This window comes from Salvelinus fontinalis, chromosome 2 (genome assembly GCF_029448725.1).
Source record: "Salvelinus fontinalis isolate EN_2023a chromosome 2, ASM2944872v1, whole genome shotgun sequence".
Taxonomy (NCBI): domain Eukaryota; kingdom Metazoa; phylum Chordata; class Actinopteri; order Salmoniformes; family Salmonidae; genus Salvelinus; species Salvelinus fontinalis.
In genome coordinates, this window is record NC_074666.1 from 27,409,207 (window position 1) to 27,431,416 (window position 22,210).

The 22,210-nt window shown below is 42.1% G+C and overlaps 1 protein-coding gene across 5 annotated transcripts in view; it reads left to right on the forward strand.

Annotated features, from left to right (window-relative positions):
* Positions 1–272: 272 nt before the first annotated feature.
* The window catches only part of LOC129815418 (RNA-binding protein Musashi homolog 2-like), a 490,331-nt gene continuing 468,393 nt past the window's right edge, over positions 273–22,210 (forward strand). For all 5 annotated transcript variants that reach the window (XR_008753427.1, XR_008753428.1, XR_008753429.1 and 2 more), the window contains exons 1-5: positions 273–468; positions 815–855; positions 1,121–1,202; positions 1,705–1,789; positions 8,456–8,497. Coding sequence is in view for 2 of the 5 variants with exons in the window: in XM_055869219.1 (XP_055725194.1) it covers positions 407–468; positions 815–855; positions 1,121–1,202; positions 1,705–1,789; positions 8,456–8,497 (312 nt within the window). In the remaining 3 variants the exon portion in view is untranslated. The remainder of the gene's footprint in view (positions 469–814; positions 856–1,120; positions 1,203–1,704; positions 1,790–8,455; positions 8,498–22,210) is intronic.

Consider the following 22,210-nt stretch of genomic DNA (forward strand, 5'->3'; position numbering starts at 1 on the left):
CCATCATTAATCGTTTCTCTAATTGCATGTGCGCTCTGGAAGGAAATTACTCATTAAATAAAATGTTGCCATTAGGGCATGTAACATTTTTTTTGAATTGACATTGTTACTAATCACGGTGGTTACATTGTCATAGGAGCGTTATGACCAATAGGGGTGTTTTTTTGTTTGTTTTATAGGCGGGTTTTCTGTTTTAACGTCAATTGGATTGGTTAGTTGACGAGCCCTCGCCCCGCCCAGTGAGGGCTAGGGAGAGCATGCCGAGGGAGGGAGCTAAACTGAGTTGATCCCACGTGTGACGATTCCGTTCCCGGCTCAGTAATATTCTCCTAGTCGGGCTGTGCATAGCTTTTGCAGTGTCTGTGTGTGTTTGTTACTGTAGTTTCTGCCTATAGTTTGGTTAGCTATGGAAGGAGACGGGAGTCAAGTCACATCTGGAAGCCCAAATGATTCACAACATGACCCAGGGTAAGATGATAACAATTTCGACTTCCCTTTGTTTATTGTATTTTTCATCTGAGAATGTCTGAGAGAGGATTTAGCAAGAGTGCAGTGCTGGATTCAACTCGCAATGCGCACATACATCACCATTGGTCTTTCCTTCCGGATGCAGTTTGTAGCGATGAAGCTTCTGCTTTGCTTTGGAAGATTACAGTAGCAAGTGTGGCCTTCCCCTTTTAATAAAATACAATATTGCTATCCAGTGATTTTTGTTCTCTCTCTCTACTCGTTAAGATCGCTTTTAGAAGTAGTTAGTCGTCAAAATGGCCGATCTGACATCTGTACTCACTTCTGCTATGTTTTCTTCTTACAGTAAAATGTTTATTGGTGGCCTCAGCTGGCAAACCTCACCAGGTGAGACAATTATTCCCTTACATTTCCCATGTTTCTTGTTTTGTTACAATAATTGATTGTGCATGCTGTGGTCGCGTTCTCTGTGTGTGCAGTAGGCTACTGTATGGGATATCTGGAGTCCCTCTGTTTGCGCGCAAGGTTATTTTAGATTTCCAATCATCTGAAGTCCTCTATTCGACCCCTATGTGTTTTTGAAATACACTGACAACAGTATGACGACCATTTGTTATTGATTAATTATCCGACATATTTTCTCTGTTCACAGACAGCCTTAGAGACTATTTTAGCAAATTCGGAGAAATAAGAGAATGTATGGTGATGAGAGACCCCACGACAAAACGTTCCAGGTAAAAGGTTTTTACTTTTGCTTTCCAGTTGGTGAAATGCTATCCTACACTTGTGTAGTTTATATGCCACATATTAACCCGGGCTGTTTGTCCCGCGTTGTGTTTGACACAGATAGATTAGCTCAAAAGATAGCTGCGGGTGAATGCAATTTGACATTGACTTTGGGACTGAATTGCAATGTTGGTGTAGTGTTTCCCCCCTCTCCTTTAAATCAATATAATATCAAATAACTTACATATCAGTGCCCGCTATTACTATAGTAATCTACAATTTAGGTAGATATTATCTCTATCATTTTAATTAACAGTAGTTAATTGGGACAGTGTAAATAAATGTGTGTCCAGTAAAAACATTTTGCATGTTCATGATATTCTTGATAGGCTACCATATGTTAATACTCTGAGAGAAACAGTTGAGCTTATATTTCTATCTTCTCACGTAGTCTACATAAATAATGTGTGACCTAATTTGTTGTTTCTCTGTATTTTTTTTGTTTTGCAGAGGATTTGGATTCGTTACGTTTGCAGATGCTGCCAGTGTAGACAAAGTCTTAGCTCAACCACACCACGAATTAGACTCAAAGACGGTATGTCTGTGTTTTGATGTCATTTGCAATGATATTTTACTGTCTGTGTTGCATGTTTTAAAATATGAATCATTGCCTTTATTAATTTCACTGTCATGCTTGAGATATGATACTGTAATTATACCGTAATATAAATTCCACATAGCAACATAATAGCACATTGAAACCAACAACAACTGCAGTACATCCATGTGTGGCGGGTGGCATCTCAGAATGCTCACATGCCATTTACCAGTCACTGGGTTGTCCCTCTTGGTAAAGAGCTATTGGTAAAATGATTTTTTTGATCAAAGCTGTAGATGTGGAATTAGCCCATGATATCACCGTGACCCCCTTCATGTAAACTATTGCGGTAAAACACCACTCAGGGGTGAATCACATATCTGCTCAATTTCCCTTCTCCTCTGAATGAATGAAGGTGACACGCCCCCTTTCCCATCTCCCAGTACCACTCCACATGTGCACATATCCCATGTCACTCAGGTGGGCTTTCTTTCACAGGCCTCTTCCATGCATATAACCTGTCAGATCGTACACATCACTCTGTTTGATGCATATCGCGTCAATGGAAGTGGGAAGTTACAAATGTGATTCTATTAAATACATATTGATGCCTAAAAGGTCCATTAATCCTGTAAAATATTTGGTATTTCATTACATCAAATGATATATACTTATGTATAAGTCTATTTGTAATATTACAAGTGTTGCTTCCAAGTTAAAGTCACAGTACATTGTCAAGTTTGTTAAAACCTATTTTCTGTCTTATAATGTCAACAAACCTGATGCTTCTCCTATCAGCTTACTTCATGTATTCTTCTATTATCAGGCACACACATATACACACACACACACATTCCCATTTATTCTGTTTTATCAAAAGCCTTGAACTATTGTGTCAATGTGGCAGTAGATAAGTAATTCATGGATGTCAGTAATTTTTGAAGTGCTGTCCGTGTAGTGGTGGATTAGACAGAGTTCAGCTGAGACCATAATTGTCTGCGATTTCTGCTCAGTGGGTGGTGATATCCAGTCATGCTCACACAGCTCTGGAGATGGAATAGTGCATACCGAAAAATAGATGCTTTGTTTGCAGCCTTCTGTGAAAGCCAAGTTCAGATGGGAGAGTATGTCTTTCAGATATATTTGGAAAGACAAACATATTGTACTTCAGCAGGCAGTGCACAATTACAGTGGAGCCGGGCTGAAAGCGGTGCTAGAACTTGTTGCACGGCTGTCCTCAGCTGATTGGCAAGTCACTGGAGGGTGCTTGTAAAAGCTTTCCGTTTTTATCTTGATACTTGAAAGCGAAAGAGGAGCGGGTTCATGTTTTGAATGTTATTAAAGGAAACCAGCATCTGTAAGCTGTAGTAGACAATCTTGCGTTGTGCAATGCATATAGCAGGGAGAAAGCCCCAGAGTGCTCTATTTAATATGTGATTATTACACACTCTATTACACACTCTATGACAGATGTTTCCTATTTAGAGCTCTGCGACATATAATAATATATGGCATACATGATAAATAGCCTACACGCACGTGTTCTATATGTACTTCTGTATGTTACGTATAGTGTGGATATACTCTTTATACATCTATATTAGGGAGTTGAAGAACTCTTTCTTTGTGATAATGAATAGCCTATGCTTTTGTAAGCTTAACACCCCTCAAGGTGTTATTGACAGCACTCATACCAATTGACTTTATTTTCTCTATAGAGATGAGAAGTGTCATCTGGTGTCTTTGCTTGGAGATGTGTCCTGTATCTACATGTCTTGCCGTAACTGAACAAGGAATACGACTCAAAGATAAACAATTCTGCCTGACAAACTAACCGTTAGTAAGTAACAATTGAGTAGCTTGTAATTAGATATATTGTCAAATAAAACACTGGTATTAGTTCCGTTGAATTTACTGTTTTGATTTTTTAATAAAAAGTATAAATAAAGCTCTCGCCTTAATAAAGCCATTTGGTTTCCATTTTGTCCATACATTTTTTAATGAATACAATTTCATTTGAGTGAAGTAAACTATAATTGAAAAGACAGGTTACAGCTTGGTATATTATTGTATGTAGACAAATCTTGCAATCATGTTTAATGATTTATTTGTTTCTTTTCTTCCACAACACTACGCATTTATTCCTTACTTTTAGTTGAAGTTCCTTTACACTAAGGTGTGTTGTGTAAATAATAATGACATACGACATATTGAGAAGCGAGCAAGAATAGCCCATGAAACTCATAAGGATTATAGTTCTAAAAGCACAATTATTTATCTGTTGAAGAGAGGGAGGATGTAATGTTCTCTGTATGAGCTGAGTTATTGAAGAACCTTAAGCATGGCCCTATTGATACTAAGCAATACTGAGATCAACATTTGATACTTCCTGATGTGACGCTGAGGCAAAAGAGGGCACTTTGCCAGTACGCAAAAGAAGTGACTCTTACATCACATAGACCTGAACCAGCAGTTTTCTGCCTTATATTCCATTAGTCATTCGGCAGAAGCGCTCGTGTAGCATGTATGTCACACGCTGTATATACTAACTACTGTGTTAAACAGTGCCTTGCGGTCTCTGATGCTGTATTGTACCAGGTGTCTCTTGCAAAAGAGATTTGATCTTTGTGAGACTAACCTGGACACGCAATACCCTACAAGTCTGAAGGTTTATGTAACTTTAAATAAAATGTGAAAAATCTTTATGATTTTCTTCTCATCCAATGGTACAGTGATCTTAAACCAACAATATTGGATATTTTGTACAGCCTACTCCAGTTCCGAGCAGTATTACATTTTACATAGATATTCCTCCTTTGTTTTTTTTGTGGATGTTCTCTAGTGCTAATGGTCTCAGTGTGGAAGGAGGGTTACCCCGTGGAGAAAGATGTCAGTCAGAGACATGGACAATGAGCATAAGTATGCTTTCATAATGCACACACCATCATAACGTGCCACAGCTATTGTTCAATCCCCCTGATAGCCTGGGTTGCTTTCTGTCCGGTTATGAAAACAGAGTGCTTTCAGACCGGTATGAATGTGAATGGAGACATATGGCCAAGGAGAGCTCGAGGCTTCAAAACACACATCGCAGCAAGTCGGAACATATTTTGAATGTTATATTTCATTATATGTTATATCCCATCTGGAATAGTATAAGTTATCTTTTTACGTACAGTTATTTTAAAAAAGGATGACGAACTTGAATTTAATTCTTTATGTGAGGAGTTGTAGTTTTAGACTACTGCATCACAGTATCCATTATCAATGACCAGGTCAGGATTATTCAGTCTGGACTCCTGCCAGAGGAGATGTGTTATACTGCTATTTTTTTTTCTTCTTCCAAAACAAAGGTAGCCTATTTTGTCCACAGATATTTTCAGCCATTATTGGATGACCTCTGGCCAACCCCTGTTTGCTGTTTTGATGTAGTAGTTTCAAAGGACAGAATGTCTCGTTGAGGTGAGGGGGATGAGGCCAGAAAGAGAGAGAAACAGAAGAAAGGGTTGTTGCAGCTCCTCTGGACAAATCTAAGCCTCCTCTGTCGGATATCAATTGAAAATAATGTCAGCTGTGAGCTCACCTCCACCATGCCACTTGTTGGTTCATGTCTAGCAGGTGCTTTGTCTTCAGTTGATCGTGTAAGCTATACCTGCCCTTTTCAGCCTTAGATTCAACAAATCCTCTAAGGGAATTTGTCTTCTCCTCAGACTTTTAAAAACTTTTTTTTTACAGTATTCAGCATCTAAACAGGTAGTGCTTTTTTCATTGTCATCATTTGTTGCACTGATAATAAATTGAAATGAAACAACACAGACATCATTATTTTTTACAACATAGCTTAAACAGCAGGGTAATGCAGGCTTCAGAATAGCCCATATGTGGGTAATCAATTGCTCGGGAACGATTTAACACCCCCCCCCCCCCCCCCCCAAAAAAACAAAAACTGTTTTGATGAGGGCATGCTAAACTGCCTCAAGTGAAATGATGAGGCTTCATTTGGGTATTTGTTGGCAATGCATTTGACATTGGTAATAATACTTGTGTGTGTATGAAAACCACAGGGAGATTGACAGAAAGAAGCAGATGATTAATAATTATATATCAATGCTTCCTACATTGCTCTAAACACACATCAAAACAGTCAAGAAATCAAGCTTTTTGATAAGCAATTTTTGTAGCTTTAAAAACCTATCTTAATCTTAAGCTGCCTGTATAGAGTGAGATCTGTTAAGAGAGAGAGTTTACCCAGAAGCTGCAATAATGTATGAAATCCTGTTGGAAGATCTGAACTAAGGATGTAAGCAATTGCCTTCTGCCTGGATCTTACACAATCGCACAGTGAGAAGCCCTCTGAGACCCTGCTGTAAAAAGCTGTAACAGAAGATAAGAGAAGAAAAAATGAGAAGGAATGTATTGCTTTTGGTTTGTTCTCTTTTATTAGTTTGACATACCTAGTTGGAAGATGTTGACTGTAGAGCTTGAGAAATAGCTATTTTTACACTTTGGGATATGATCCATTAGGAGACGGAGCTATCGATATGTATGCACTGTCATTTTTACCAGAATTGATACATTATTCTGCATTGATTGAAAAGACTATGCCCTTGTTGGTGGATTTGTTATCATTTCATGGATCTAGAAATGATCCCCTCATTGCAATGAGACTCGGTGATTTATATCCTACTGGTGGGGGGAAATAGTACCTCTCAAGATCAATTATTAACACAAAGAGCAAACTGCTATTCCTATGGAAGCGTGTAAATGGAATAACCTTTAGTTCCAGACATGCTTTAGTGTACTGTTGTAATGTGAAATATTAGGTATATATTAAATGTAATTCCCACATAAACTTCCAATTTACATGAATACTTCAACAGAATGAAAACAATCTGTAGAATGTACCCCCCCCCCCCCCCCCCCCCCTTGGCAAACCTCTCAAAAGAACCATTCATTTCCTAGGCTGTGACCTAAATAAAGGTTTGCTTCTACCAGCTTTCGCAACAGATCCCATATTAAGTCATCATTACCTAACATAGCTACACTGGTAATCTGGGACAAATGACTGGATTATCTGGCCATTTCAATAAACAAACTAAATGTGTGCATTGCTAATTATTTTCTGTCCACTTAGTTGATTAGTAGTGATTGTATGCAGAAAAATTATTTGTCAAGTTCAAAATCCATTGTGGATTCGATTGACATGCTGCAACGCTAAACTGTACCACCTTCACTGCTACTCTATTTAAAAGTTCAACTGTAGCAGAAATGCATGTTGACGTCTTCAAATGAAAAAGTACTGTATGACAGAGAAAAAACTGACCCATATCCAGCTGAGTTGATATTCAGGGACTGGTGTGTAGGTTGGAAAGGTAAGACACCACCAAGTATGACGGCTTTGATATTTAACGCGTAGGCCTATAGTGTTGTTTTTGCACAAATAGGCCCAGCTCCGCTGTGTATTGGAGGTTGAATTGGTTATGCCTGAGGCTAATTGCTAAAACGAATCATTACATGGAATTCATTATGAGTAGGGTTGCCATACCCAGGTGTTATTGAATTCATCTCTCAAATTGACCTGATTTAGAAAGATGGCTAACAATCATAACGCAGCAAGAAAGAAATAGGACAGAGAAATATGTTCCTGCTTCGTTCTCACATGTTCCTCATTCTCGTTTGACTACAAACACCTAACAGGTGAAATGAAAGCTACGGTTGGCTGATCTTCCCAGATGGTAACCGTTGTCTCTGTTTTCAACTGAATCATCAATTGCATTCATTATTGAGGAAAGTTTTTTTTTCTTAGGAATATGTGATATTAGTGTTGTCTATTCGTAAGCCTATGAGATGTAGAGGGTTTGTAGGAGGACTATGTTTTTCCAGCTAATGTGACAGGTTCTCTTCCAGCACAGTTCACCACTTACTCCATCTTTTTGGCTTCTTTTTGTAAATTGAGAGAGAAATCTCAGGCCTACAACTCAGACAGACTTGATCTTTATGATGATGCTGTGGTTGATTACATACAACCTGTAGGTATGCAAGCCTTTAAAATCCTCACAGAGAAATATGCAGCAACGTAAAGGGTTTGCACTGCTGAACACAAAGTCATTTTCTGCAAGAGAACAATTTCCATCTGTTGCCGTTCCCCCTTCAATAGGTCTGCTTGGATGAGATTGTTTGAAACTTCTCTTTTAAGAGCCTGGTATTAAAGTCAGGAGAAGGCAGCATGACATTGATGCATGAAATAGTTTATTTTCATTCTGAATGCAAGATTGATAAGACTGCAACCGCACGCCTCAATACCAGTTAAACAGAGGAAGAAAAAGGTTTTTACGAGACGACAAGGCAAAGACAGAAACAGGTTGATCTGATGCACCTTCCTGCTTATTTCAGAATATCTGGAGTTATTGTCACAGGCCTCAGACTCCTATTTCCAACCCTGAAATAATCATTTCCTCCAAACTTTCCAAGGCACTGTTCCCATTTTGTGATCTCTCAGCATCTCTCAGCATCAAAATGATGGCATGTATTTTGAAGTTTTAGGAATGTTGTTGTCACTTTGGAGAAGCATTATCATTCTTTCTCTGTTGCTAAAATTGTCTGAATGTTGATGCACAATTGACCATTTTTTAACACATTCCTTTATGTTTCTATCTCTCACAGATTGATCCTAAGGTTGCCTTCCCCCGACGCGCTCAACCCAAGGTAAGAGCAAACCACCCCACTTACTGTTAGTGCTGCTAACTGACCAGTCAGACTCATTCTCAAAGCGCTTGTCTTTATTAGCAACAGGACTCATTTCATTTAGGAAAAAGCACTCCAAAGGCACTTGTGCTATGAGCTTGGGAGCACTTCCAGCACAGTTCAATGTGTTTCTAGACTAATCATAGTATGATGACTATTTGTGAGTTTATAATTACACAGAAGAAGAGATGATTATGCTTGTGTTACTATTAAGGAGAAAAACATGGTCAGCAGTCTCCTTTGGAGACTTCCCCTATACTGATCCCAATTTGACCAAAACCAAGCAATTATAATAGAGAGGTGATATTTGACATGGAGGTAACTCGTTAATGATGAGAGTATCATCTTTCATAATGGCTTAATCCTGGCTCGGTCACTGGTCGTTTGCGTGTGCTACACACACACTCTGTTTGAGGAGGTGGTGTTGGTAATCATGGTGTAGCTGCAGTGTTGAGAAGTGTCTTCTTTATCCCCTCTGACAGGCGTTGGGGTAGAGGGGAGCGCCTTTAGGCCAATGTAGTGCTCCTCACATCAGACCTTTTAGACCTGAAATGGGTGGAGATGGATAAGGGATTTTTCTCCTTCCCACCGGCTCACAGAGAGGTGTTGTTACTGAGCGGTTCTGGTTTCAAATGGGGAATTGGCAGTGAAAGCTTTCAAAGCCAGAGCACATGGTGTGCTAAGGGTATGGGCATATGGTTGAGAAACTACCAGCAGTCCTTTTTTTCACTCCCTCGTTTGCCTATTTGTCGCTTTAACCTTTTCTCTTCCTCGGCTTGTCCCTGAACATCTAAAACACATCAAAAACAACCAACCAATATGTTTTGCCTTCAGATTTTGGGATTTCAGTTAAAAGGAAAGCAACCTCCTCACTGGAAGGCATAGGTGTTGTGCTTATTATTTTATACATTTCACGACAATATGCTCTGTTTAGCTGGGACCAACATGTAAGAGAACAGAATCACTCAGAAATACATTATTTTTTTCACAACCTTATAAACATCCAGTGTCATTCTCCTGCTCTTGTTATATCAATGGAAGAAAACAATGACACCTCAACAGAATTGGTACAGTAGTACAGAAGAACCTGTAGTTGAGATGTTTTAGTCAGGCTGTAGGGCAAGCTCATTAGAGGAGAAAGAGGTTTTTATTTGTAGTATTAAGAGAATGTGGATTTCAAAGGATATCAGAGCAATAGGATTAATGCAGATACATTAGCATGGCATGGCTTTCTCCTTCATGTTCAATTGATTTAAGGCCTTTATAAGCAGTCTGGGTCTGAGGTTGCCATTTAGAAAACACTCTGTTTTTGAATATGTCATTGTTTCTTCCTCCTCCTCTTCAGCCTTGCTGCTTGTTGCTGTTGTTTAAGAGGCCTGTCCCCAGTGAGAGATGGGGTTCATTGGGGCAGCTGCAGGTGCAACCGTGGCGCTGGTTTGGGGAACAAAAATGTTAAGAGACCTATCGGCTTTGGTTTCCTCAAGGGCTCATACCTCACTCTACCCTCCATCTATCATGCACTGTAGCATACTTTGTTAACAGTACTGTGTTACTGTGTATTAGGGATTGTAAATTTTGTAGAGGTCTTACATAGCCTACTTTAACATGCGTCTACCCAGGTACTTCCGACATTGGTCTTAGTGCTGCCATCATAATTCAGCCAGTTTCTTATATCCAAGTTTCCAATACCATTCAATGTATGAGTCTAGGGGATCCAATTATGTTAGAATCGTCCTACCTGGCCTCATAGGGATCTGCTCTTGTCTTGTGCCTATAGATCTGCCGGACTGTGTAGCCCCTATATTCATTGAGCAGCGACGGGTCTAAATCGTTGACGCCACTCCAAAAAATATGATCATAAAAAAAGTCTATGCTTTTTGGGATGGTAAACCATTTTCAGTGTAAACTTAAATGACTAAAACCAGGTATAAAGTATATGGAAAAGATAAATTAGCTATGTATTCATATGATCCTCGTTGAGAACTAACAACGACCAAAATAAAAACTAGACAGTCAGGGAGAATCTAAAATTAACGTTATGGCATGGGGCCACCATAGATTTTTTAAATAATCTTTGAGTCACTCAGATAGGATAAGAACACCGAATAAGCCATGGCCAAATGTGTTGAATTGCAGGAAATTAGAAGTTGAATAACAAAGTGTGAGGGATGGGCCTGGAGAAATGTAACCTCTCTCAAATTTATAGACAGAGCAATGGATGGAAGGACTGACCATCCATGATATCAAAATGATAGTTTTAACCATGGTATGAGGCTATACACTGTTTGTTTACATTTGCATTGTTTGCAAACATTGGTGTAAAACAAACTTATATTTTGGGTTCTGATAAGTTATATTCTTCAAGAATCAATTAATACAGATAATTAATTTACAAGTCCAAAAATGGACGTAGAAACTGCTGATTGCCTCTTTAAAACAGACATTATTCTCTCAGCCCCATGACAAAATGTGTCGAATTGCAGGAAATTGCTTCAACCCCCCCATGGAAAACTTGGATCTGTACAGTGTGATGTCTGTGTGAGGTGAATGGAGGAGTACAGGTGCTGTTTCTCTATTCTCCTCCTTTGTGGAGCTGTTGTCTTTGTGTTTTTACAGGAACATGAAAACTGTGGGCTGATGTCTGCCTGCTGTGTTTAGAAACCAAAGTGATAGTTGCTGCCCACATCACTAGAGATTGGTTTCTCAGCTGCTCGTTTCGTTACCGATACCGTTGCTGCCACTGTTGTTGTTTTCGCACGGCGGAATCACAGACAATCATAGCGCGTCCCAACATGATTTTAATTGCCGGTGGGACTGCGGCCACTTTGCTGGGAGATGAGCTCTGATGACTTGTTATGGAAATGAAAGGAAGGAGCTGGGCCACTCAGAGAAGGCGAGCAGCGCAGCTTAAATAACCCCTTCCTGCCCGCCCGGCTATCTCACCAGCGGCTGTTTGCCTCATTAGGCTTCACTAGCAGCCACTAGTCGCCACATCAATGGCAGTCATTGGACTACACTGATGAGATGAGCCTCTCTGTAGTGTACACAAATAGATATGTTCTGGATGTATTGAACAGTGGGAGCTAGACTCTGAATGAACTTAAAAGGAGAAATACTGTTTACTTGGCTTGACAATCACAAAGTTTTCAGAGTTTTATTTGGTGCTGCATTAAAGTATATGTAGATTTTAATAAGGGAGACGGAGTAACCTTCAAATGTTGTCTGCAGCTAACTAAGCGTACCGTAGTAGGCCTGAGTGGAAATAGATCTGGGTTATCAGTCATAAATACCATCAAAGCAGTGGCCCAGATTTCCCTGTGTGTGTCAGCTGTGTGCTCTGTCTGCCTCTCTCGCTCCCTACTGCTGAGGGACTGCTGCTGCTGGTAGTGTAGAGGGTAGGGGGAGGCATGGCTGGAGTTGATAGAATATATTCACTCTAACACCCCATTCTCCCTCTTCCTCGTCTGGTACTGGTCCCACACCTCTTTCTCTTTCTTTATTTTCTTGTTGTGTGCTTCATTTTTTGAGCTGGAGAAGAGCTCCCAGGTGTCCCATAGTGCTGGAGCTGGGGACAAATGTGTTGCTGAGGGAGAAAACTCCTCGCCAAGTTTTTGATGAAGTACAAGGTCACGCTGTGTGAAGTACAGACAGAACCCCCCACTCCCCTAACATACATACATACCCCCCACTCCCCCAACATACATACATACATACATACATGCATACATACATACATACCCCCCACTCCCCTAACATACATACATACATACATACATACATACATACATACATACATACATACATACCCCCCACTCCCCTAACATATAGACACACATGTTATGTTCATCTATCTTCGGGGGGGACCTCAAATGTATTTCAGTTCAAAATCTTACTTTCCCTCACCCTTACAATAACCCTTACCCTAACCTTAACCCGTAACCCAAACCCTAAACCTAACTCCTAACCCTAACCACTAACCCCATCCCTAACCCTAACCACTAACCCCTTCCCTAACCCTAACCCCTAAGCTTAAAATAACATTTGTCCTCATGGGGAAATCACGAGGGAGAATATTCCTTGTTTACTATCCTTGTGGGGACTTTGGGGGATTTTAGGTCCCCACAAGGATAGAAGAATCAACCCCCCCCCCACACACACACGCACGCATGCACACACACACACACACACACACACACACACACACACACACACACACACACACACACACACACACACACACACACACACACACACACACACACACACACACACCACATCACATTTTGTTGTGTTACAAATTGGGATTAATATATATCTATTTTTTACGATCTACACAAAGTACTCGGTAATGTCAAAGTGGAAGAAAAATTCAAACATTTACGATGAATGAAAAATAAAAGGATAATATATCTTGATTAAATAAGTAATCATCCCCCTGAGTCAATACATGTTAGAATCATCTTTGGCATTGATTCCAGCTGTAAGTCTTTTTGGGTAAGTCTCTAATAGCTTTGCACACATGGATTGTACAATATTTGTCCATTATTATTTTTTAAACTCTTCAAACTCTGTCAAGTTGGTTGTTGATCATTGCTAGACAGACATTTCCAGGTCTTGCCATATATTTTCAAGCAGATTTAAGTCAAAACTGTAACTCGCCACTCAGGAACATTCAATGTTGTCTTGGTAAGAAACTCCAGTGTATATTTGGCCTTGTGTTTTACATTATTGTCCTGCTGAAAGGTGAATTTGTATCCCACTGTCTGGTGGAAAGTAGACTGAACCATGTTTTCCTCTAGGACTTTGCCTTTGCTTAGCGCTATTATTTTTATCCTAAAACAACTCCCTAGTCCTGCCGATGACGAGCATACCCATAACATAATGCAGACATCACCATGCTTGAAAATATGAAGAGTGGCACTCAGTGATGTGTTTTGTTCGATTTTCCCCAAACATAATGTATAAAATAAATAAACAGTTTTACTTTTAGTGCCTTGTTGCAAACAGGATGCATGTTTTGGAATAATTTTTTTCTGAACAGACTTTCTTATTTTCACTGTCATTTAGGTTAGTATTGTGGAGTAACTACAATGTTGTTGATCCATCCTTAGTTTTCTCCTATCACAGCCATTAAACCCTGTGACTGTTTTAAAGTCAACATTGACCTCATGATGAAATTCCTGAGCGGTTTCCTTCCTCTCCGACAACTGAGTTAGGAAGGACACCTTTATCTTTGTAATGACTGAGGGTATTGATGCACCTTCCAAAGCGTAATTATGTCACGCCCTGATCAGTTTCACCTGTCCTTGTGCTTGTCTCCACCCCCTCCAGGTGTCGCCCATCTTCCCTTTTATCCCCTGGGTACTTATACCTGTGTTCTCTGTTTTTCTGTTGCCAGTTCGTCTTGTTTGTCAAGTCAACCAGCGTTTTGTTTCTCAGCTCCTGCTTTTCTCCTGTCTCTCTTTTCTCGTCCTCCTGGTTTTGACCATTGCCTGTCCTTACTCTGAGCCCGCCTGCCTGACCACACTGCCTGTCCCTGAGCCTGCCTGCCATCTTGTGCTTTTGTCACTACTCTGGATTATCGACCCCTGCCTGCCTTGACCTGTCGTTTACCTGCCCCTGTTACTGTAATAAACACTGTTACTTCTGCATTTGGGTCTTATCTGAAACGTGACGAATTAATAACTTCGCCATGCGCAAAGGGATATTTAGTGTCTGTTTTTTTTATTTGTACCCATCTACCAATATGTGCCCTTCTTTGTGAGGCATTGGAAAACCACCCTGGTCTTTGTGGTTGAATTTGTGCTTGAAATTCACTACTCGACTGAGGGACCTTACAGATAATTGTATGTTTGGGGTAGAGAGATGAGGTAGTCATTCAAAAATCATGTTAACCACTAGTCCATGAAAATTATTGTGATTATGCAAATTTGACGCCTGAACTTTTTCAGGCTTTCCATGATAGAGGTTGAATACTTATTGACTCAAGACATTTCAGCTTTTCATATTTTATTAATTTATAAACATGTATAAAAACGAAATTCCACTTTGACATTAACATTGTGGGGTATTGTGTGTAGATCAGTGGCACAAAATGTCAATTTAAATTCAGGCTGTAACAACAAAATGTGGAAAAAGTCAAGGGGTGTGAATACTTTCTAAAGGTGCTTTTCTCTTACTCCCTCTGTCTCTCACCCCTCCTTCCATCTCCTCCGCTTTGTTCACTCTTGACAGCCTCTCAGAACCTGGTGAATCCGCTGTTACGCCTCACTCAGTTATGTTGTTTGTCTTTAGGTGATTATTTCAGTATCTTCATCTACATCATCTCAGAATGATTTTAATTTCAACTGACACAGCTGACTGCTGGGAATATGAAACCATGGCTGCCAGCTACTCTAAATGTCCATATGAGTTTATTAAAAGAACTAGATTCCCTGTTCAAACTCAGTCGTGCACCACTGCCAGAGTTTGAAAGAATATTGAAGGACAAAAGTATTTTATATATAACATAATACTTTTTAGAAACTGGGTGGTTCGAGCCCTGAATGCTGATTGGCTGAAAGCCGTGGAATATCAGACCGTATACTGTACCACGGGTATGACAAAAATGTATTTTTACTGCTCTAATTATGTTAGTAACCAGTTTATAATAGCAATAAGGCACCTCAGGGGTTTGTGGTATATGGCCAATATACCACAGCTAAGGGCTGTGTCCAGGCACTCCGCGTTGCGTCTTGTCTAAGAACAGACCTTAGCCGTGGTATACTGGCCATATATACACCACACCCCCTCTGGCCTTATTGCTTAAATATAGAACAGAATACTTAATATAGCACATATCTTTATGTACAGTATATCTCTATCTTACGTGTTTTCACATTGGATGATAGTAGGTCATCTTTCCATTTCTCTGAGACTGGAGACAAGCATTCACAGACAGAAACACAACCTCACTATTTCTAATGGAAAACATACCCTATGTGTGTTTCTGTTTTCCCTCAAAATGAATGCACTTCTGAAATGGGTTTTTACAACTGACAGGAAGTGCATTGACTTTTCACTGAAAACAAGAAACAATCCGATAGCTGGCAAAGTTAACTTGGATCAGGGTGAGGGAAAAGTCGATCAATCAGTGTTCCGTTGATGGGATTTCTTTATCGTCACCTCCCTCTCACCTCCTGGCGAAAAAGGTTTGTAGCTGACACAAACAAACCGTCCAGATGGAGGGAGACACAGAGAGGTGTTTTCTCCCTGTGGTAATGGATGTGGTAGAGTGTCAGGAGATGTGTTTAAATCCCTGACCCTACTCTGTTCCAGCTTTGAACGGCCTCAATAAACTGGTCCAGACAAGAATGAGGCCAAAGCCCAGGCATACGAATGACTGTTTGTTGAATGGTCAGACAGAAAGACATTCAGAAGAGACTCAGTCTGTCAAAGCACTTCTTAGTAATTGATACTGTTTTCTCTTCTACACATTGTCATTATACAATGTATCATGTCTGTGTGTGTCTGTGTGTGTGTGTGTGTGTGTGTGTGTGTGTGTGTGTGTGTGTGCGTGCGTGCGTGCGTGCGTGCGTGCGTGCGTGCGTGCGTGCGTGCGTGCGTGTGTGAGTGAGCATACATTGTTAGTCTTAATTAACAATATGCTTGTCTTTGTGTTTAGCCTATGTGTGCCATACAGTAATATGCATGTTCTCTCTGTGTCATGCCTGTGACTGTGCTGCTGGCTCCTGAGTGCTGGCCCCTCTCCCCTCCTCTCCCTGGTCTCTTTGCTGTGGGTCGAGGGTAATTAGGTTTGGTGGGGGGTTCAGGGCCATGTTCTGTACTTATCAATGGCAGCAGGCAGGCAGTGGACAGCAGGGAGGGAAGGAGGGCAGGGAGGACAGAGGGCTGCTGGAGCCTGGCCCTGCTAAACCTGATGCTGACTGACAGTAATGAGGAGACCCAGGCCAGCCAGCTAGGAGGGAGGGCTACGTCCCCCTCCACCCAACTCAACCCCCTCATCACGACTTACACAGCTCCTATCAGATCCTCCTTTTTATATGACAAATGCACGCACACATTGAAGGAGCAGCCCCACCCCACCGCAACCTTTCCCCAACTCCATTCACCTGCCTAGGAAAATATTAAACTCTGACCGAATTGAAGATTTGCGCTTTTAGTTAATCTACACTTAGATTTCAGATGATGGCAAAACTACATGTTATGACACCGCTGACACATAGTTATAACCTTGCTGTTCTGCAGTGTGTTATTTTTGCCCTCAAGTTGCCACTGAATTACGCAGAGCAGGCCCCAGCGTCACAGTCTCGTACAGCATTATGGGAGATGGAGTGGAGGGTAGATTAGTTCCAGTGTCGGGAACAGACAGGAGGAGCCAGATGGAATCTGGGAGCTGAGACAGCGTTCTGTTCTGCAGTGAGGAGAGTAGCCTACCGGGACAGGGACAGGCCAGAGCTCACCCAGTCTGTCTCTGGCCAGAGAGCACCACATTCCTGGAGGCCTGAACCCGCTGTGGCCTCTCCCTGTCCTGGCACGGAGACTCTGGCCTGGGGCACGGGACGGTCATGGGAGGGCATTGTGGCCATGCACTCTCTGCTTCTGAAACACAGCAATAAACAATCTCACAGACGCAACAAACAAGTAGATATTTGTCATCCCCTGTCTTGGGCTTGACTTTTGTTATGATCGTTTTTGAGAGGGGGGTGGATGGGTATTTGTCACACCTGATGACTAGGCACAGCTGTGCCGCCAGTAATTATCAATTTTCTGCTACACTTGTCTCAAGAAGTGATTTAAGTTCTTCGTAGAGAGAAATCTCTACTGCTCCAATCCTACCCAGACACACAACACTGCTCCCCACGACCATTTAAAATAAATGCAGCATTAAAGTTGTGAAGTAAAGGCTAGGACTGTATTTCTAATCCAGAATGCATTAGAGAAGATTTGAATAATCTTAAAAAGGCCTAGCGGTATGGTCTGCCTAGCATGTTTTCTCTGCAGTGACCTTCATGTCTGACCTTGACTCTTATCTCTTTCCATTTGTATTCCAAGTGGTTTCCCCTCATGTAAATAAGAAATACCACACCATAGGACTTCAGCTAAACAATGTTTGGGGCGTAGTGTTAGTCAGAGATAAATGTACTGGACCTAGGATGGATTTTCCTCATGTATCTGGCTGATCTAATGCTGAGTGCCTGCCAGACCTATTAGAGCTCCTTTGGAAGAGTGGACAATTATCTCAGTTTGCCCATGTGTTCACTCTCCAAGATTCTGTAGGCTGTAGCTGTGGCTGTAGCTGTGGCTGTAGCTGTGGCTGTAGCTGTGGCTGTGGCTGTAGCTGTTACTGTAGCTATGGCTGTAGATATGACTGTGGCTGTGGCTGTAGCTGTGGTTGTAGATATGACTGTAGCTGTGGCTGTGGCTGTGGCTGTAGCTGTAGCTATGGCTATAGATATGACTGTGGCTGTGGCTGTAGCTGTAACTATGGCTGTAGATATGACTGGCTGTGGCTGTAGCTGTGGCTATAGATATGATTGTAGCTGTGGCTGTGGCTGTAGCTGTAGCTAGGGCTGTAGATATGACTGTGGCTGTGGCTGTAGCTGTAGCTATGGCTGTAGATATGACTGTGGCTGTGGCTATAGCTGTGGCTGTAGATATGACTGTAGCTGTGGCTGTAGATATGACTGTAGCTGTGGCTATAGCTGTAGTTGTAGATATGACTGTAGCTGTGGCTGTAGCTGTGGCTGTAGATATGACTGTATCTGTGGCTGTAGTTGTGGCTGTAGCTGTAGCTATGGCTGTAGATATGACTGTGGTTGTAGCTGTGGCTGTAGATATGACTGTAGCTGTGGCTGTCGCTGTGGCTGTAGATATGACTGTAGCTGTGCTTGTAGCTGTAGCTGTAGATATGACTGTAGCTGTGACTGTGGCTGTGGTTGTAGCTGTAGCTGTAGCTATTGCTATAGATATGAATGTGTCTGTGGCTGCAGCTGTGGCTGTAGATATGACTGTAGCTGTGGTTGTAGATATGACTGTAGCTGTGGTTGTAGCTGTAGCTATGGCTGTAGATATGTTTGTAGCTGTGACTGTAGCTGTGGTTGTAGCTGTAGCTGTAGATATGACTGTAGCTGTGGCTGTGGCTGTGGTTGTAGCTGTGGATATGACTGTAGCTGTGGCTGTAGCTATGGCTGTAGATATGACTGTGGCTGGGGCTGTAGCTGTGATTGTAGCTGTAGCTGTAGATATGACTGTAGCTCTGTCTGTAGCTGTGGCTGTAGATATGACTGTAGCTGTGGCTGTAGCTGTAGCTATGGCTGTAGATATGACTGTGGCTGTGGCTGTAGCTATGGCTGTAGATATGACTGTGGCTGTAGCTGTAGCTATGGCTGTAGATATGACTGTGGCTGTGGCTGTAGCTGTGGCTGTAGATATGACTGTAGCTGTGGCTGTAGCTGTAGCTATGGCTGTAGATATGACGGTGGCTGTGGCTGTAGCTGTAGCTATGGCTGTAAAGATGACTGTAGCTGTGGCTATAGCTGTGGCTGTAGATATGACTGTAGCTGTGGCTATAGCTGCGGCTGTAGCTGTGGTTGTAGATATGACTGTAGCTGTGGCTGTAGCTGTGGCTGTAGATATGACTGTGGCTGTAGCTATGGCTGTAGATATGACTGTGGTTGTAGCTGTGGCTGTAGATATTACTATAGCTGTGGCTGTAGCTGTGGCTGTAGATATGACTGTAGCTGTGGTTGTAGCTGTAGCTGTAGATATGACTGTAGCTGTGACTGTAGCTGTGGCTGTAGCTGTGGTTGTAGCTGTAGCTATTGCTATAGATATGACTGTGGCTGTGGTTGCTGTGGCTGTATATATGTTTGTAGCTGTGACTGTAGCTGTGGTTGTAGCTGTAGCTGTAGATATGACTGTAGCTGTGACTGTAGCTGTAGATATGACTGTAGATGTGGTTGTGGCTGTAGATATGACTATGGCTGTGGTTGTAGCTGTGGCTGTAGATATGACTGTAGTTGTGACTGTAGCTGTGGCTGTAGATATGACTGTAGCTGTGGCTGTAGCTGTGGTTGTAGCTGTAGCTATGGCTGTAGATATGACTGTGGCTGTGGATGTAGCTGTGGCTGTAGATATGACTGTAGCTGTGGCTGTGGCTGTAGCTGTAGCTGTAGCTATGGCTGTAGACATGACTGTGGTTGTAGCTGTGGCTGTAGATATGACTGTAGCTGTGGCTGTAGATATGACTGTGGTTGTAGCTGTGGCTGTAGATATGACTGTAGTTGTGACTGTATCTGTGCCTGTAGATATGACTGTAGCTGTGGTTGTAGCTGTGGCTGTAGCTGTAGCTATGGCTGTAGATATGACTGTGGATGTGGTTGTAGATATGACTGTAGCTGTGGCTGTAGATATGACTGTAGCTGTAGCTATGGCTGTAGATATGACTGTGGCTGTGGTTGTAGCTGTGGCTGTAGATATGACTGTAGTTGTGACTGTAGCTGTGGCTGTAGATATGACTGTAGCTGTGGTTGTAGCTGTGGCTGTAGATATGACTGTAGCTGTGGCTGTGGCTGTAGCTGTTGTTGTAGCTGTAGCTATGGCTGTAGATATGACTGTGGTTGTAGCTGTGGCTGTAGATATGACTGTATCTGTGGTTGTAGCTGTGGCTGTAGATATGAATGTAGCTGTAGCTGTGGCTGTAGCTGTTGTTGTAGCTGTAGCTATGGCTGTAGATATGACTGTGGTTGTAGCTGTGGCTGTAGATATGACTGTAGCTGTGGCTGTAGATATGACTGTAGCTGTGGCTGTAGATATGACTATAGCTGTGGTTGTAGCTGTAGCTGTAGATATGACTGTAGCTGTGGCTGTAGATATGATTATAGCTGTGGTTGTAGCTGTAGCTGTAGATATGACTGTAGCTGTAACTGTAGCTGTGGTTGTAGTTGTAGCTATTGCTGTAGATATGACTGTGGCTGTGGTTGTAGCTGTGGCTGTAGATATCACTGTAGCTGTGGTTGTAGATATGACTGTAGCTGTGGTTGTAGCTGTAGCTATGGCTGTAGATATGTTTGTAGCTGTGACTGTAGCTGTGGTTGTAGCTGTAGCTGTAGATATGACTGTAGCTGTGGCTGTGGCTGTGGTTGTAGCTGTGGATATGACTGTAGCTGTGGCTGTAGCTATGGCTGTAGATATGACTGTGGCTGGGGCTGTAGCTGTGATTGTAGCTGTAGCTGTAGATATGACTGTAGCTCTGTCTGTAGCTGTGGCTGTAGATATGACTGTAGCTGTGGCTGTAGCTGTAGCTATGGCTGTAGATATGACTGTGGCTGTGGCTGTAGCTATGGCTGTAGATATGACTGTGGCTGTAGCTGTAGCTATGGCTGTAGATATGACTGTGGCTGTGGCTGTAGCTGTGGCTGTAGATATGACTGTAGCTGTGGCTGTAGCTGTAGCTATGGCTGTAGATATGACGGTGGCTGTGGCTGTAGCTGTAGCTATGGCTGTAAAGATGACTGTAGCTGTGGCTATAGCTGTGGCTGTAGATATGACTGTAGCTGTGGCTATAGCTGCGGCTGTAGCTGTGGTTGTAGATATGACTGTAGCTGTGGCTGTAGCTGTGGCTGTAGATATGACTGTGGCTGTAGCTATGGCTGTAGATATGACTGTGGTTGTAGCTGTGGCTGTAGATATTACTATAGCTGTGGCTGTAGCTGTGGCTGTAGATATGACTGTAGCTGTGGTTGTAGCTGTAGCTGTAGATATGACTGTAGCTGTGACTGTAGCTGTGGCTGTAGCTGTGGTTGTAGCTGTAGCTATTGCTATAGATATGACTGTGGCTGTGGTTGCTGTGGCTGTATATATGTTTGTAGCTGTGACTGTAGCTGTGGTTGTAGCTGTAGCTGTAGATATGACTGTAGCTGTGACTGTAGCTGTAGATATGACTGTAGATGTGGTTGTGGCTGTAGATATGACTATGGCTGTGGTTGTAGCTGTGGCTGTAGATATGACTGTAGTTGTGACTGTAGCTGTGGCTGTAGATATGACTGTAGCTGTGGCTGTAGCTGTGGTTGTAGCTGTAGCTATGGCTGTAGATATGACTGTGGCTGTGGATGTAGCTGTGGCTGTAGATATGACTGTAGCTGTGGCTGTGGCTGTAGCTGTAGCTGTAGCTATGGCTGTAGACATGACTGTGGTTGTAGCTGTGGCTGTAGATATGACTGTAGCTGTGGCTGTAGATATGACTGTGGTTGTAGCTGTGGCTGTAGATATGACTGTAGTTGTGACTGTATCTGTGCCTGTAGATATGACTGTAGCTGTGGTTGTAGCTGTGGCTGTAGCTGTAGCTATGGCTGTAGATATGACTGTGGATGTGGTTGTAGATATGACTGTAGCTGTGGCTGTAGATATGACTGTAGCTGTAGCTATGGCTGTAGATATGACTGTGGCTGTGGTTGTAGCTGTGGCTGTAGATATGACTGTAGTTGTGACTGTAGCTGTGGCTGTAGATATGACTGTAGCTGTGGTTGTAGCTGTGGCTGTAGATATGACTGTAGCTGTGGCTGTGGTTGTAGCTGTTGTTGTAGCTGTAGCTATGGCTGTAGATATGACTGTGGTTGTAGCTGTGGCTGTAGATATGACTGTATCTGTGGTTGTAGCTGTGGCTGTAGATAT